Genomic DNA, 16,599 nt, shown 5'->3' with positions numbered 1-16,599 from the left:
CATATCATCTGTGAAGGCAGTTTTACTTCTTTTCCAATTTTTGTATCTTTTATTTTTCTTCACTGAATTGGCTAGGACCTCCATGACAATGTTGAAAAAACTGTGCTAATAGTCTTCTTTGTCTTGTTCCTGAACTTAGAGGAAAGGGCATTCAATATTTCACCATTATGATAGCTACAGTTTTGTACATACTCTAGTTTGCTAAGAATTTTTATCAGGAAAGGTGCTAAAATTTATCAAATACTATATATTCTCATCTATTGAGATAATCATATAATCCCCCATCTTACTCTGTTAACATGATTTATATTGAGTATTTAGCTTCCCTTGGATTCCAAGAATAAACCCCACCAAATTATGACATTATCTTTCTTATTTTAAGATTCAATTTGCTAATAATTTGCTCATGATTTCTGTGGCTATATTTATGAGACAGTGGCTGGTCATTTCCTTTCCTTCATATCTGTCAGATTTGGGTATTAGGGCTGTGATTTAAAACAAAAACAAAAAAACCCCAACAAGTTGGGAAGTGTTCTTTTTCTGTTTTCTGTGACAGACTATATAAAACTGACCTAATTTCTTCTTTAAATGTTTAAGGTCAGTAGTGAAATCAAATGGGCATGGAATTTTCTTTTTGAGAAGTTATTTCAAGTATAAATTAATTTTAACATATGTAAGACTATTCAGATTTTCTATTACTTGTGTCAGTTTTGCCAAAGTGAGTTTTTCATCTAAACTATAAAATTTATTAGCCTTGTTTACAAAATCTTTTGTCCTTTAAAATACATAAGTATAACTTTTCTCTAAACCACTTGAGGATAGACTGTATATATACATCATGCTCCCTTATCAGTGTATTACTGCCTAAGAAAATTCTCATACATACAGCACAGAATAAGTTATCAGATTCAGGTAATTTAACACTGATATAAATCTTCAATGTGAAGAACAGACTACAATTTTAATAACTGTCTTAATCACGTCCTTTATAGCATTTTCTTTGGCTCTTGCACAGAATTCAAGCCAGGATTACATTATTGTTTTCAGTTGTTCCAAGTCTTCACTCTCCATTACTAGTCATGTCTCCTGTATCTTTTTTGATATTGGTAATTTGTTTTCTATTTTGTACGTTATTAGTATTTCTAGGTTTTTCATAGTATTAATCTCTCAACAACTTTATTTTAAAAATTTATACATTTGCTTTTCATTTGATTCATTACATTTGATTTCTGCTCTTATCTTTATTATATATCTTTCCTTCTACTTTTTGGGGGGTTATATTTGCTTATTTTTCCATTGTCCTGAAATAGAAGTTTAATGTTCAGACTCCCCCCAACACACACACACACACACACACACACACACACACACACAAAGCTATAGATACCCCTTTAAGCATTGCTTTTGCTGCAATTGCACAAATTTGACATGTATTTCGTTATTATTCAGGTCAACATATTCTATAATTTTTAACTGCTATTTCTTTGTTTGCCAGTAAGATACGTAAAAAGACACTGCTTATTTCTAAATATTTGAGAATTTTCCAGTTATTTGCTATGCTACTGGTTTCTAGTTTATCATTAGTGAAATCAGAGAATCTGAGACCTTGTTTCTTTCAAATTTACTGAGATTTGCTTCGTGGTATATCATATGGCATATTTTAGTAAATGTTCCATACATGTATTTTTTAAAAGATTTTATTTGTCAGAGAGAGAGAGATCACAAGTAGGCAGAGAGGCAGGCAGAGGGGGGTGGTGGGAAGCAGGCTCCCTGCCAAGCAAAGAGCCTGATGCGGGACTCCATCCCAGGACCCCGAGATCATGACCCTAGCCGAAGGCAGCGGCCTAACCCACTGAGCCAGCCAGGCGCCCGATGTTCCATACATATTTGAAAAGTGTGTATATCCTGTAGTTGTTGGGTAAAGTGTTCTATGTGTGTCAATTAGGTCAAGTTTACTGTGTTGTTTAAATTGACTAGATCCTTGATGATTTTTTCCCTTTGTTTTATTAGTTACTAAGAAAGAGGGATTACTTAATCCACATGCTTGTGGTTTTGTCTATTCTAACCTTTTGGTTCTATCAACTTTTCTTTTGTGTTTTAGATCTATAAAATTAAATACCTAAAAAATTTAAGATTGTTATATCTTCCTGCTGAATTCATTCTTTATCATTAATGAATACCCTTCTTTACCTCTAGTGATACTTCTTGCCTAACTTACTATTGCTGACATATACAGCCATATATAGCCAACCAGGATTCTTTTGGTTAATATGTATATGATGTATTTTTCCCCACTCTTGTACTTACTCATTTGTACCCTTAAATTTAAAATATGTCCCTTGTACGTAGTAGAATTGATCTTCTGGGCTTTGTCTTAACTATGTACTCCTTTCTTATTTACTATAATTACGGACGAAGTTGAGTTAAGGTCTACCATCCTGTCACTTGCTTTGTTATCACATGTTCTTCATTCCTTTATTTCTCTTTTTTTGCATTTCTTTGGAATAATCAATTATCTTTAATTATTCCATTTTCTCCTCTACTAGCTTTTTAGTTACATATTCTTTTTCTTTTGGCAGTTACTCTAGAGATGACAAATGTTATTTTTTTTAAAAAAAGATTTTATTTATTTGACAGAGAGACAGACAGCAAGAGAGGGAACACAAGCAGGGCGAGTGGGAGAGGGAGAAGCAGGCCTCCCGCTGAGCAGGGAGCCCATGTGGGGCTCCATCTAATCGCAGGACCCTGGGATCATGACCTGAGCTGAAGGCAGATGCTTAATGACTGAGCCACCCAGCTGCCCCAACAAATGTATTTTTGACTGAGTTATCACTTTCTAGCCTTTTGTTCTATAGCTATCCTACATTGCTTCCACACATTTGAAACCTTACAAGCCATAATTATTATTTTAAATAGTACTAATATATATTTACACATATTTATCCTTATTGTTGTTCATTTATTTCTGCAGTTCTTTTCTGGGATTTTCTTTCAACATGAACTTTAATACTTTCTAGTGCCAGTCCAAATCAATACATTTTCTCAACTTTTGTGTCTTCATTTTGCCTTCACTTTTGAAGGACATGCTCAGTGTATTTAGAATTCCAGGCAGCATTCTTTCCTTCCCTTCAGCAGAATGAGAGCCTTTTCTGTTGTTACCTGGTGTCTGTAGTTCCGAGTGATGTATCAACCACCACTGCTCTCCTAAAGGTACTGACTTATCTCCTCTGGCAGCTTTTAAGATTTTCTTTTTCTTGATTTTTAGCGGTTAAGTCTATGACGGGTCTCAACAGGGTTTTATTTGTATTTTTGCTACCAGAATCCACAGAGCTTCTTTAATCTGTGTTTTGGTATCTTGATCAGTTTGGGAAAAACCTTGGTCAGTATTACCTCCAGACTGTATCTCCTTTCCTCCTGGGACTCCCCCATTATGCATGCTAAGCCTTTCGACTATCTCCTGCTTTACTTCCCCTCCATTTTTTTCTCAGCACTACCTAATTTCTATACAACTTTTTTTTTTTCTAGCTTACTACTGCCTCTGTTTCTAGTGTGCTAATAAGCCCAACTCTCAAATTCTCATTTTTAGCTCATGTATTTTTCTTAGTTGTAAAGTTTCCAGGACTCTGGTAAAATTTTCCATCACTTCTTATCTTGAGCATATTAAATCAGTTACAGTCTCTCAGTGATAATTCTAACACCCGAATTATCTATGGATTTGTTCCCTTTTTTCCTCTTGATTTTTGGTCAGTTAAGCCTGTCAGCAATGTCCTGTACATTTTGCTGAATGAAATATCTGATTATGAATGAAAACTGTGTAAGTTCTAGATGACAATCTTCTTTTTAGCAGCAGTAGGTAGAGTGACAATGATTTACATTTTCTTGAGGGCTATGGTCCATCTTAAGGAATGGCCATGATGGGGTATCAACAGAAACCTCAGAGTGTAATATAACCTCTCTAACTTGGCAGTCTTCAATTTTTACCTCTGCCACTAGGGTAATGCTGGAATCTCTACTCAGAATTTTAGCTTTCTAGTTACTGTTTTCTTCTGGGTTTCTTAGAATCTTTTCTTGCACGTGTGTACCTTAAAAGTCAGTCAATGACTTTAGGAGGGCCAGACTACAGATTTTAGGGTTAGAGTTTATGTGGTTCTCTCCTCTTTCAGATTTATGTTTCAACTGTTTTAATGGCCTCAGACATCCATCTCTCCTCTAATCCAGTAAAACTGCCACTTTTTGTTTGGGATCTATTCCCCTATACCTCCAGGAAAAAGAGTCAGAGTGACTGGTGAGCTTACTGGGGCTTACCTTTTCTCAAAGATTGAAACCCTCAAACATTTTTTGGGTTGGTTGCTCAAGTAAATATAGAAAAGGACACAAAAAATGATTAGATTCTGATGATTACATATAAAGAAATTTAAAGAATATATAAAGAAATTTTAAAGAATACCTTGCAAAAGGCCTAGACACTACAGGCCCTAACCCCATATTTTACCAGTCCTAATTCAATCAGTCACACTATTTTGGTGGGAGCATTAAAATCTCCTCCTCCTGATAGGTAATCTTTCTGTAAAAACACGTCTACATCAGGAAAGGGGGAAAACATGAAGATCCGAGAATCAAATCCAGCCCAATGCCTGGTTTTGTGAACTGTTATTTTTTTTTTAAATGGAAAAAAGGCATAAAAATTATATAACATTTCAGTGTCCATATATAGTGTTTTACTGGAACAGAACAACTCTTGTTATTTTTTTTTCTTCTTCCCACCGTTATGTATTATCTATGGGCACTTTGGTCATACAATGGCAGAGTACATTAGTTACAACGGAGACTTGGAGACTGGGCATTCCCCCACTTCACACAGCTTCTTATGGTACTACAAATTTCAGAGATACAGTAATAACTCAAAAGTGTCTTCAGTGTCATGCTTGTTGCTGTATTGCAACATTTTGCTTTTAGTACTGCAACATTCTGATTTTATTACAGTGCACACTAATCATGTTAAATCAGAAAAATAGAATGCAAATGTTACACTTTTAAAGCACATTGGAGTGTGGATTATTTTGTTACTGAATTAGATGGCTAGGCATTGTATTTGTAATATTACAACTGTGCTTAAAAATATGTATATATGTATGTTCACATTACCAGAATAAGCACTCATCACAGCATCCCCATTTCACCAGAAAGCAACAATCAGAAAAACTTAAAAATTTTAAATAGAATCTCATCAAAGCAGAATCTCTTCACAAAAATAAAAATGAGACTGCAACCGAAGTTAAGTTTCTAACTGGCTCATGTGTTAGCAAGAGAGAAAAGCCATTTACTAATGGTGAGTTGATGAAATCAAGTTTGATTGGAAAAGCCAAAGAAATATGTCCCGAGACAATAAACTTATTTAAGACTATTAACCTTTCTTTAAAAACAGTTCTTGAAATGTTGAGGACAATGAGAGCAACATCAATAACCAGTCAAAAAAACAAAACAAAGGATTTTGAGTGGTCTTCCTTGGCTCTTGGGGAGTTCACAGATACTACCGATACTTAGCTGTTTCTTATTTGGGGAGCCAATACTGAATTAAGTGACTGAAGTAAGCATCTATGAATTGTCTCTGTGGAACTATAGGCAAAAATATTTTCAAGAGAAAAGCCTGGGTGGCTCAGTCTGTTAGTGTCTGCCTTTAGCTCAGGTCATGATTCCAGGGTCCTGGGATCAAGCCCCACATCCGGCTCCTTGCTCAGCGGAGAACCTCCTTCTCCCTCTGTCTGCTGCTCCTCTCTATTTGTGTTCTCTCTTGCTCTCTCTCTGACAAATAAATAAGGTAAAAAAAGGTAAAGAAGCCAAGAAAAAAAAACAAAACGAAAAGTGATGGTGGCAAAAATACAAATGGAACTCAAAAAAACCTAGTTGGACAATTTTACAAAGCTTATGAAAATTTAGGGTGTCTATAGTCTATGAAGCAATTGATCAGCAGAATGGCATTTAATTTTTTGTTTTTGTTTTTGTTTTTTTTAGGGGGGAGAGGCAGAGGGTGAAGCATAAAGAATTTTAAACAGGCTCCCAGCCTAGTGCAGGGCTTGGATCTCATGACCCTGAGATCATTACCTGAGCCAAAACTGACTTAACTGAATGAGCCACCCAAGTGTCCCAAGAGAAAGATATTTTAATCGATCAGGTATTGTTGAACCAGTGGTATCACTAGTGAATGTCATTAGTGTTCATGAACTTAACCACTGTCAGTTCCATGGATATTTGTCAGAAATAAAAACGGAGTATCTTGAATTGCCTCACCACACAGCAGTATGATGGCCTAATAGTGATGGCTTTATTTTGATTTTTTTGAGCTCAGGGCCAATACTGAAATTTTTCTGAATGACAATAATCACTATCACTACTACAGGGAGTTTTATAAACTAAGATTTTGTTGCAAACCTGATGGTGTTTCCTAATAATTCAATCTAAAATGTAAGGCAAAAAATACTTCCACGCAAAACATTTACTATGGTAAGGCATTTTGATAACTAATGCTGCCTGAATCACAAGCAAATGTCAGGGCTGCTTTATACACTCCCAGTGCTGTCAAAAGTAAAAACAGGATATTCATTTCCTCACAGATTTGCAATGAATATATTTTCTAAGCTCAAACCACAGTTCCAACAACATTCTTTAGATCTCAATGCTAGTGCAAAATATATCAACATCTATTTAACAGTGTAGTTGAGGAGCTTCTACCTAGCCCTCTAGTGGAATTGATTAGCGTGCAATGTGATGACATGCTAAAAGGCAAGTATCAAGAGGGGAGTAATAGAATTCTATCAACACTTTCCAAATGATGACTAAAATCATTAACTAAAATCATATGCTTGTGGATTGATATCAGTACTTGGCAGTACCTATCTGTGTCAAAAGATACCTTCCAAGATGAAATACAAAGATCTCATTACAGATCAGCATTAAGAGATGAACACTTGCAATCGAACCTCAATTAAACAAGATACAATCTTCTCCCAAAAGAAATCCCCTCTTCCTATGACTACACAAATTGTACTCGTTATATTTAAAGTTTCGTATTCACGTAAAAACTTTTTCAATTCAGGTCTTTTAAGTTACAAATGGTATGTGAAATACAGGTGTTTTTATGCATAGTTTGTATAAACTAAATTTTATGTTTCAATAACCATGTGCTATTTTTTTCCAGCAAGTTCCAATAACTGTCTTCTCTAAAATAGAAAGGATGCCAGGAAAAAAGAAGCAACCCCACTACTATCATGTCTGCCCCACGAAATCTTAGTAAACTTCATTAACCTTTAATATTTTAATTCACACTTACTCTATCCTGTCCTCCCAAAATTACTCAAGGATATATATAAATCAAAAGCAAAGTTAACTTAAATCCAGACCTCTTAAATTTCCCAAATTTTTTTTCTGTAGGATGAAATGGCAATTTCACCATTATTTAGCACATAAGTCTCCCTTTAAGCCACAAAAAGTAAAAAAAATTTAAAAAATTTTAAAAAAGTAAAATTTTCACAAGTGGTTAAAATGTGGAATTTGGGTTTTAAGTGAATGAATTAGGCAGCTGTCATAATTTCAATTTAAGTCTCCTGATAGGAATAATTAATGTGGCCTTCAGGAGCTCTGTGCAATACCTCAAACTGTAATACTGTGTATATACATGAACGTATTTTTCTGAGAAGGCCTATGGCTTTCATGAATTCTCAATGGGGCCTGTGAATAACCGTAAGTTAAAAAGGGATTCCAAATACACTGGTAAACAAATAATGAGAAAAGAATAAAGAAAAGTAACAGATACAGGTGACAGCCAGATGTTTCAGGAACAGAGATAGAGTACCCTAGCTCTATAGGATCAAAGTGTTACCCCCCTTTTCTACTACGCTGACAACTGCATGGTACAAAATAATGATGGAAAAAACTGCTAGCACCTTGGTACAAACCAAAGCAATGGAGCCAAACTGTAGTGGTAGTCGTGACGGCGTTCACAGCCATGTACTTTCAGTGAAACAAAAAGTCCAGTTTCACTGAAGAATGCCCTCAAATAATAAAAATTACCAATTTTATTAAATCTCCACTGTTGAGTATGTCTTTTTAATATTCTGTATAATGAAATGGAAAGTATCCATGAGCATTTCTGCTACATACCAAAGTGCAATGGAGGTCTTTAAGAAAAGCACTCGTGTGACTGTTTTAGCTCCAAGCCGATCTAGCCACATTTTCCACAGATTTTTATTGTAAAGCACAACTGACAAACTATGGTTATTTACACTTAGATATTTAACAGATACTCTTGAAAATGAACAAAGTGAGCCTGTCATATCAAGGGAAACAAGTGACAGCATTTGTGTTAATGATAAAACCCAAGCTTTCAAGTGAAAATTAAAAATTAAAATTTTGGAAACCTTGTACCTAACACCATGAATTTGACAGCGTCTCCATACTTAAAGACTCTTCAGATATCTTGTAGTAGTAACAATTAATGATTTTTTAAATATTGTGTTAGATGTGTCAACGTTTGAACATCTGAATAACTTGGTTTAGCTGGTATTTCCAAATGACCAATGCATGTGACAAAGAATGTGTAAGATACATTTAAAGTGCAAGATCACTGGATTTTCATGTAAAGTAACAAAAAAACTCACCGATATTTCAGATTCCACATTACAACTAAGCTTTAAGAAATTACCACTTGTTGATTTTTAATATAACATGAAAGAATACCACAATGATCTACAAAGACTACTACTAAAATACTCCTTCATTTTCCAACCCCGTATCTGTATTAACTCCTATAAAGCCAGACATTCGAGAGATTTAGTTATCACTATTTTTGTTGTTTTAGAAAGCATTATTTATGCTAATATGTAATGGGTTATTATTTATGAATGCATTAAAAATAGATATTTTAAAATTGTTTTATTTCTAATACAGTACTCATTAAGTCACATAAATAAAAGCTCTTGTCCTCTATTCTTTTTAGTAGTATATAGTGGTCCCTGGACTCAAAAAGTTTGAAACCCACTGGTCTACTCCCTAGCTAAAAGGAGGCATCCAACAAATCTCCTTAAATTACCTTTCACCACCATGTTCTGCCTAGAAGTATCTCTGTCCCTCAACACCAACACTAGTATGCCAAACCAGATTACAAACTCTGGATGACGGAAATAGGAAAGAAGTGTTTTACACATACATACACATATATGACAAAAAGTGGCTGTATGCAATTAACATAATATAGAGGACAAAATATATGTTAGATCCTCACACAGAATAGTCTTCTCAAAAATTACTATGGGGAGTGTTCAGGGCTCAGTAGCATAGAGAGTCCTCTATTACCTCTTTCTCAGTTCAGGTTTATACTAAACAGTAACCGCAACTAACTCTCTGAACTTTTATTATGTACCATGAATTGTTCAAAGTGATCTATCTGTTCAGTCTCTAAAGATATATTATGGAAGTAGATATTTAATACCATCCCCAATATGCAGAAGAAACTAAGCCAGGGTTGAAATTAAAATACATGCAGAACCTGTACCCTAAGCCAGTATAAACATGGCCTCCCACTGTATCAATACTGATGTATCTTGAGCAAATACATAACTGAGTGAACATCTGATTATCATTCAGGATTAGCTACTGCAGTTAAGGCCCAATATTCATAAAATACATTCCTTATGGTCACTGTATAATGTAATCTTTCTCTCAGAAGCCTCGTCATTTTCTCTGATAAATTTGGTTCAATTATTTGATAAATATTCAAATAACATAGTTGAAACCTACAAATACCTATGAAGTTTCCTTTTCAATTTACTAACTGAAATAAAAACTCAGTATAACTGAACTATAACATTCAAGAAAGCTATATAATAGATGTCCTTAAACTTGATTTCTCTCAATCTTGAAAACAGTAGGTAAAACTAGGGGAAAAGTTAAAGGGTGTTAGACAAATACTCAAAGCAAGAAAATGCTTTGGTCAACCTCTGATTGACTAGACGGGGGAACTTAGGGATATTGTGATGAACATTCTGAGTATGAAATTCCCTTATGGTGAAATAAACTGTATCAAAACCTCCAAATTACACAGTGTTGGCACATATCACGATCCAAGGGCAATGTTCCTACAATTAGACAAAGACCTCTTACTTGTCCTTGCACAGATGCAGGTAAATTTGGGAAGGCAGAAAGAGCCTCGAGGCCAGGGATTTTCAGGAAGATATATACACCCTCAAAAATCATTCTGCTAGACATGTGAACAGAGTAAAGGCAGAATAAAGGACAATTGCTGCTGTCTTTTTACTACTTTTTTCTACTGCATTACAAGTATCCACCTAGTCCAGGGACTTAATTCTTCCATCACTAGGAAAAGACTGGCTACTGGTTATTTATACTTGTTTGACTTCAGAATGAGTTTCTGTATTTTTATTCTTCTACCTCTGAGTGAAGAATAAAGACTATTTCCACTAAAGCATTTTCAATTTTATCTAACAGATGGAAAGCCTCTGTTGTATGGTGTATTTCAAAAAACGAGGTGTAAAAAAAAATTGCATTCCACTTACTAATAACCAAGACTTCGAAGGCAATCCAATTCAATCCTGGGGAAAGGTTGAGATTGCACAAGAAAAGAGATGGGACCCCGATGACTTTCTCCTTCCTATATTCACTGATCCTCTATGTTTCCAGGGAAAGGAGGCCTTGAAAGGGCTACTTACAGCTGCTAGAAGGGCAGTGACTTCTGTGCCAGGATATAAATTTGTATCCACTCAAAATTAAATTCTAGAAAATTCAACTGAGAATTCCCATCATCCACTGCCACACCACTGCTAAACCTACTGCATTTACAAACCATTTCTTCTCTTTGCATCCCTATATTCCAAGTCTTCCAGGATAACCTTTGTTTCAGAAATACTTAAATGATTTCAGTTATTATTTCTAGATATCTCAACATATATGCCAATATTATTCTACCTCTGTTAGAACTGAGGACACATGCCTCCAGAATGTCAACACCGTTAAACAGTAAACATGGAAAGTAAGATAGTAGAGGGGAAAAAAGCCTACTAGATACAATTTGCTATCTTCCCCATTAATCCTAAATTTTAATATATAATCCTAGCTTTAGATTCAGATGTAAACAGATTTCTAAATCCCAGTGAATTTGAATCTTGGATTTAAATATTTACCAGAAAAGCTCCAGCTCTGCACTCAAATAACAAAATGAAAACAGACCTAATTTCCGTATCAGTTTTTAAAAATGTTCCTCCTTTATATATCCTCTACCTTCTTATCCAGTTAGAAGCAACAGGAGAGAGAAGTATTCCTCAGATGATCTTCCCTACTCCCCAAACTGCTCTTTTCTAACAAACCTGGCTTTGGATCTATACACAACACTTTCCCTGCGGAAGCTGAGGTTGCCAGGAGCAGCTAGACTAGCACTTCCTTCAAACCACCTCAACTTTAGACTTCTGGTTCATAATTAAACAACTTAATTGCGGGGGGGGGGGTGCTTTAAACAGTCTGGCAGTTCCTCAAAAGGCAAACATAGAGTCTTACCGTATGACCCAACAATTCCATTCCCAGCTGTATACCCGAGAGAAGTGCCCACACAAAAACCTGTAGATGTTATAGCCGTATTATTCACAACAGTCAAAAAGGGGAAACAATTTTAATATCTGCCAAGTGATGAATAAATAAAATGTGGTATATTAATACAGTGGAGTATCATTCATCCACAAAAGGAATGCAATACTGACACATGACACAATATGGATGAATTTTTAAAACATGAGAAGAAGCCAATCACAAGAGACCACATATTACATGTTTTCATTTATATGAAATGTCTAGAACAGACAGAATCCTAGAAACACAGAATAGTGGTTACCTAGTGCTAGGAGAGGGCTGAAAGGAAAAAAGGAGTGTTGGCTAATCACAACAGGGTTGTGTTTGAGGGTGGTGGTGGTGAAAATGTTCTAAAATTGTGGTGATGGCTGCACAGCTGTGACTATACTAAAAAACATTAAATTATACACTTTGAATAGGTGAATTACACAGTATACGAATTATAGCTCAATAAAATTTTTATTTAAAAAGAGAGCTTTAATGTGGTTTTATTAATCTATTTCATTTAAATCCATTCTTTTTTTTAACCTTCAAAAGGACATGTAAGAAAGCTTCCTATGTGCTTAGTCTGTCTCAGCCTAAGAGAATTTTTAGAGTATGATCCACAAGAAAGGAAATGATCACAGTTTCACAAATTCAGGCATATATACACACAAAGTATATATACACATATGATATACATAATAACATATATGATACATATAATAGGCATGTGTTAATTATCAACTGGTACAAATGAGTCTGTTTTTTTAAAAAATTTTATTTATTTATTTGAGAGAGAGAGAATGAGCAAGCGAGCGAGCACAAGAAGGGAAGGGTCAGAGGGAGAAGCAGACTCCCTGTGGGGCAGAAAGCCAAACAAGGGACTCGATCCTAGGACTCCTGGATCATGACCAGAGCCGAAGGCAGTCGCTTAACCAACTGAGCCACCCAGGTGCCCCACACGAGTTTTAAACACCTGGATGAAGTGTGGTTGGGAACAGAGCTCGTGGGAAGCAATTTCTCATCCTATCCTCTTCCCAAAGGCATCAATCTACTCAGTTCATTTCACCTCCTCCCAAAATAAACGCAACATTTCTAATGCGAATAAAGTTTGCAAGGTGATTATGCTATACTCCCACTGCCATCCTAACTCCTTTTGGAACTAATGATCAAAGTAAAAAGCTTTCACCGGGTTTTCCAGGACACCCAAAGGAACTAGATTTAATTTAAAGAACCGGTCAAGAGCACTATTATAAGCCACAAGAATGTGGTAACAGGGTCACTACAGGCGATAGCGTGGCCAGCATCTTTGGTTTTTAGTACCAAGTAAAACCCAACCCAATATACTAGAGGAATATGCACTATTCACACAATAAATCAGTACAGTGCTTTGCATTAAATGACAAAAATTTTTAAATGTTCTTTTTTTAAAGATTTTATTTTTTATTTATTTGACAGACAGAGATCACAAGTAGGCAGAGAGGCAGGCAGAGAGAGAGGAAGGGAAGCAGGTTCCCTGCTGAGCAGAGAGCCTGATACGGGGCTCGATCCAAGGACCCTGGGATCACGACCAGAGCAGAAAGCAGAGGCTTTAACCCACTGAGCCACCCAGGCACCCCCAAAATTTTTAAATGTTCTAAAGGCACTTTGAAATTATCATATGCCCACTCAAAAAAAAAAAAAAAAAAAACAAAAAACAAAAAACACAAAGCAACTTATAATATATAGTTACTGAAAGTGTTACAGCTGATTGGCAATTTGATATAATGAAAAAAATCAAGAGTATGTTTTGGAATTACAACCAACATTTTAAAATGAGATGAAGTCCTGCTGATGTCCCCTAATGTGGAGGCATTCTGACCGAATTTTAACTTACATGTTTATTTAATACTTGAAAAAAAAAAAAAAATCTAACTGTAGCTACTCTGCTAGACAGCTTTACAAAATACCATCATTTCAATCTGAGTTAAATTTAATGAGCAAGTAACATCACTGAAAACCAAGGCAGACAAAAAAAATTTTTATTTGAAGAATAAAAATAATTACTTTTTAGAAAATCCAAGTCTGTTCTGGATGTCTTTGAATAGGTCTAGATTTTGGAAGGGGAAAAGAAAAGGAGTCTGCAGAATTTAAGAATTCCAAGGAGGTACCGTCAAACTAAATATACTTCCTGGGATTAAGAAGCAAGGAATGAAACTCTACCGATGGGAGTGTGCTGAATGTATGAACGGAGAGAAGGCTGGAAAAGCCCAGAAATCACTTTAGACTGGGAGCTCCTTGTATTTTCTCTTTGGATTCCTGGTGACTAGCATAAAGCAGGTCAATAAATGCTTGCAAATTTCAAACGGGAAAAGTCTCCACTAGATTTCTCATTCAAAAAAAAAAAAAAAAGGGTGGGGGTGAGGGGAGGAACATCATCCAAAACCAGAACCAATCATTTAATTTGAATTCACAAAACTAATGGAATCACTCAGCGTATCCTTTTCCCTTCATATCTTTCTTCCAATAAACTTAACAAGCCACTAGTGAAGTTTCTGAGAATCATTAAGAAGAAAAAAGTGCATCTGACTCAAAAGATTAAAGATCAAACATTTAAAAACATATAAATCTCCTGTTTTATGCATATAAAGTATACAATATGTAAGTATGAAAAATACAAGGAGAGAAGTTGAGATGCAAACACCAGACTTTTAAAATACTTAAATTTACAAATCAAGCCTGGACTTTCCCCAAAGTTACCTAGACATTAAAGATTCTAAGTGGCTTTATTTCCCTCTTGGAACAATGCACAATTACAAAATACAATTTTTTTCAAAACAAATATCTCACAGACCCAGCAAGATGTTCACATCTGTTAAAGTCCACCAAGTCTTAAGCAGTGAACACTGACTACAGGCACCAGGGGGCCCCCAGGAATAACTTGATAGTAAAGGAAAAGGTAAGAGTTCCTGGCAAAACTTTGCTTCTTCTCCAGTCTTAAGACTGCTGCAAAGCTTTCACATCTGGAGCAAATAAACTGTAGTTTGTTACACAAGGGGCACACACTGAACTGATGAGATACCGACACATCCACTGAAAAAAGGAACTAGCTCGCCCCCCCTTCCCCGCCAAAATACAATCTTCTTAGATGAATTCACAAATGTAAGTATATACTGCGCTTTCCTGTTGTAAACAGTTACCTTCTGGTAATCTGAAAGCAATTAATAAGTGCATATGCACTCCAGAAAAGACTACATTTTCTAAAAGCGTTATTTTCTTTTCTACACACTCAAAAAGCAATTAGTGGTGATGCAAATTTTAGAGTAAAGGGATTCACCGATAGAACACCACGATTAACTCTGAATATTATCCCGGTCTCTCCATCTTTTCCCTTTCCCTCAATCCCCCACCCCAACATAAAACTGTTCAATAAAAACAGAAGGACCCGGAAACTTCAAAAGCCGCAAAGACTAATGCCTTTTAAACATGAAAGCGTTCACAATAGACCTTTTCTAAGTTTGTGCAGAAATTAAATCCCGCTCAAACCCGAAAGCTAATCCCTTCAGCAAACGCGTCTACATATTTCTTCTTTCTCGAGTGCATCTTCAGCTCGATCAAACTGTTTTACTGTTTTACTCCTTTTTTTCCCAAGCCAAATAATAAATAGGTTCTCAACTCCCGCTAATGTTAACGTATCCTTAAACAGAGTTCGTCCCACAGCATCATGTAAAAATGCAGAAGACATCCAACAACTGTCTCAACGAGGTTTTTATAATATTCACTCCCGGACCAAGAATCGGAGGCAACCAAGGGCAATGCACAAAGAGAACAGAGAAGAAATACACGTTCCACGGACATACAATGCACAGAAGCTCGCATCCTCGCACCCTCCTTGGGAAGGGTCACCTAGCACCCTTGGGCTCCTCGCATCTCCCGGCCAGGGCGACGCCGTGACGGTCCCCGAGGGTCCGCGGGGACACACTCCGCCGGGCCCGGCCGGGCCCCCCCGCGGGGACAGCCCCTCTCTCATTGCCTCCCACGGACAGTGTTCCTGGAGGCCGCTCCCCCCCGGCCAAGCAGCCTCTTCGCCCTCTCCTCTGCTGCCGCAGCGGGGCGGGAACGGGGTCCCCTCGGGTTTCGGCGGCGGAGGGAGAGTGAGGGCTGAAGGGGGCGCCCCCTCCCCGCGGCCGGCCGGGCCCCGCACTCACCCTCCAGCAGTCGGGTGATGAGACTGTCCACGTTCAGCTCCCCGTCCGCCATCTTGTCGGCACCAGACGCTCCTTCCCGGCAGCGGGAACAAGGGCTTCACGGCGGCGGAGGCTGCGGCGACGGCTCGGCGCTCCCTCACCTACAAGTCACGCGGCGTTTCGACCCCGGTTCCAACTCCCCCTTTCCCCCGGGCCCTCCCCCCACCCCCTCCCCACCAAGTAGTGGAGCGCGCGTACAGTCGGAGGCACACGCGAGAAATAAATAAATAAACAAGTGGGGCCCCCACGAACCGGGCCGCGTCAGACCCAGCCACCACCTCCTCCTCCTCCACGGCACCGCCCAACTCCGCAAAGCTCACCAGCGCCGCCGACGGCCCCACCCGCAGCGCCACTCACTGCACACCGCCCTTCCCCGCCACCGCGCCACGCAGCCCTCCGCGCAGGCGCACGGCGCACGCCTCCGCGGGCCCACCCCGCCGACAGCCCCGGCCTTCGCGCAATCGCACTGGACTCGGTTCTCCCGCCGCTGCCGCTGCCGCCGCTGCCGCCGCTGCCGCCGCTGCGGCCTTCGCGCAGGTGCGTCGCGCTCCCTCGCCACTCCCACTGCGCCGAATCGCCGCGGTGGCGCAGGCGCCCCAAGGCTGGCGGGGTTTGCTGGGATGGGGAAGCTCCCATTAAGCGGAGAGCGCGTAGGCAGTGCTGACGTTCCCGCTTCTCAGCGTCCCTGGCCGGCGCGCTCCGCAGGCAGCGTTGTTGGGCCTTTCCCACCTCGTTTTTCTTTTCTTGGCTTCCTTCCCTA

At 38.2% G+C, this 16,599-nt stretch overlaps 1 protein-coding gene across 1 annotated transcript in view; it reads right to left on the bottom strand.

Annotated features, from left to right (window-relative positions):
• LOC111139288 (protein phosphatase 1 catalytic subunit beta) overlaps positions 1–16,226 on the bottom strand; it is a 43,781-nt gene extending 27,555 nt beyond the window's left edge. The window contains exons 1-2 of the mRNA XM_022491524.1: positions 16,160–16,226; positions 15,801–15,940 (exon numbers count right to left, since the gene is read on the bottom strand). Of these exons, the coding sequence (XP_022347232.1) occupies positions 15,801–15,852 (52 nt within the window). The 5' untranslated portion in view covers positions 15,853–15,940; positions 16,160–16,226. The remainder of the gene's footprint in view (positions 1–15,800; positions 15,941–16,159) is intronic.
• Positions 16,227–16,599: the final 373 nt, after the last annotated feature.

The sequence above is a fragment of the Enhydra lutris genome, unplaced genomic scaffold, assembly GCF_002288905.1.
Source record: "Enhydra lutris kenyoni isolate GAN:26980312 unplaced genomic scaffold, ASM228890v2 scaffoldscaffold98, whole genome shotgun sequence".
NCBI lineage: Eukaryota > Metazoa > Chordata > Mammalia > Carnivora > Mustelidae > Enhydra > Enhydra lutris.
Note: the sequence above shows the minus strand (reverse complement) of the source record. Positions and strands in the feature narration are given on the sequence as shown.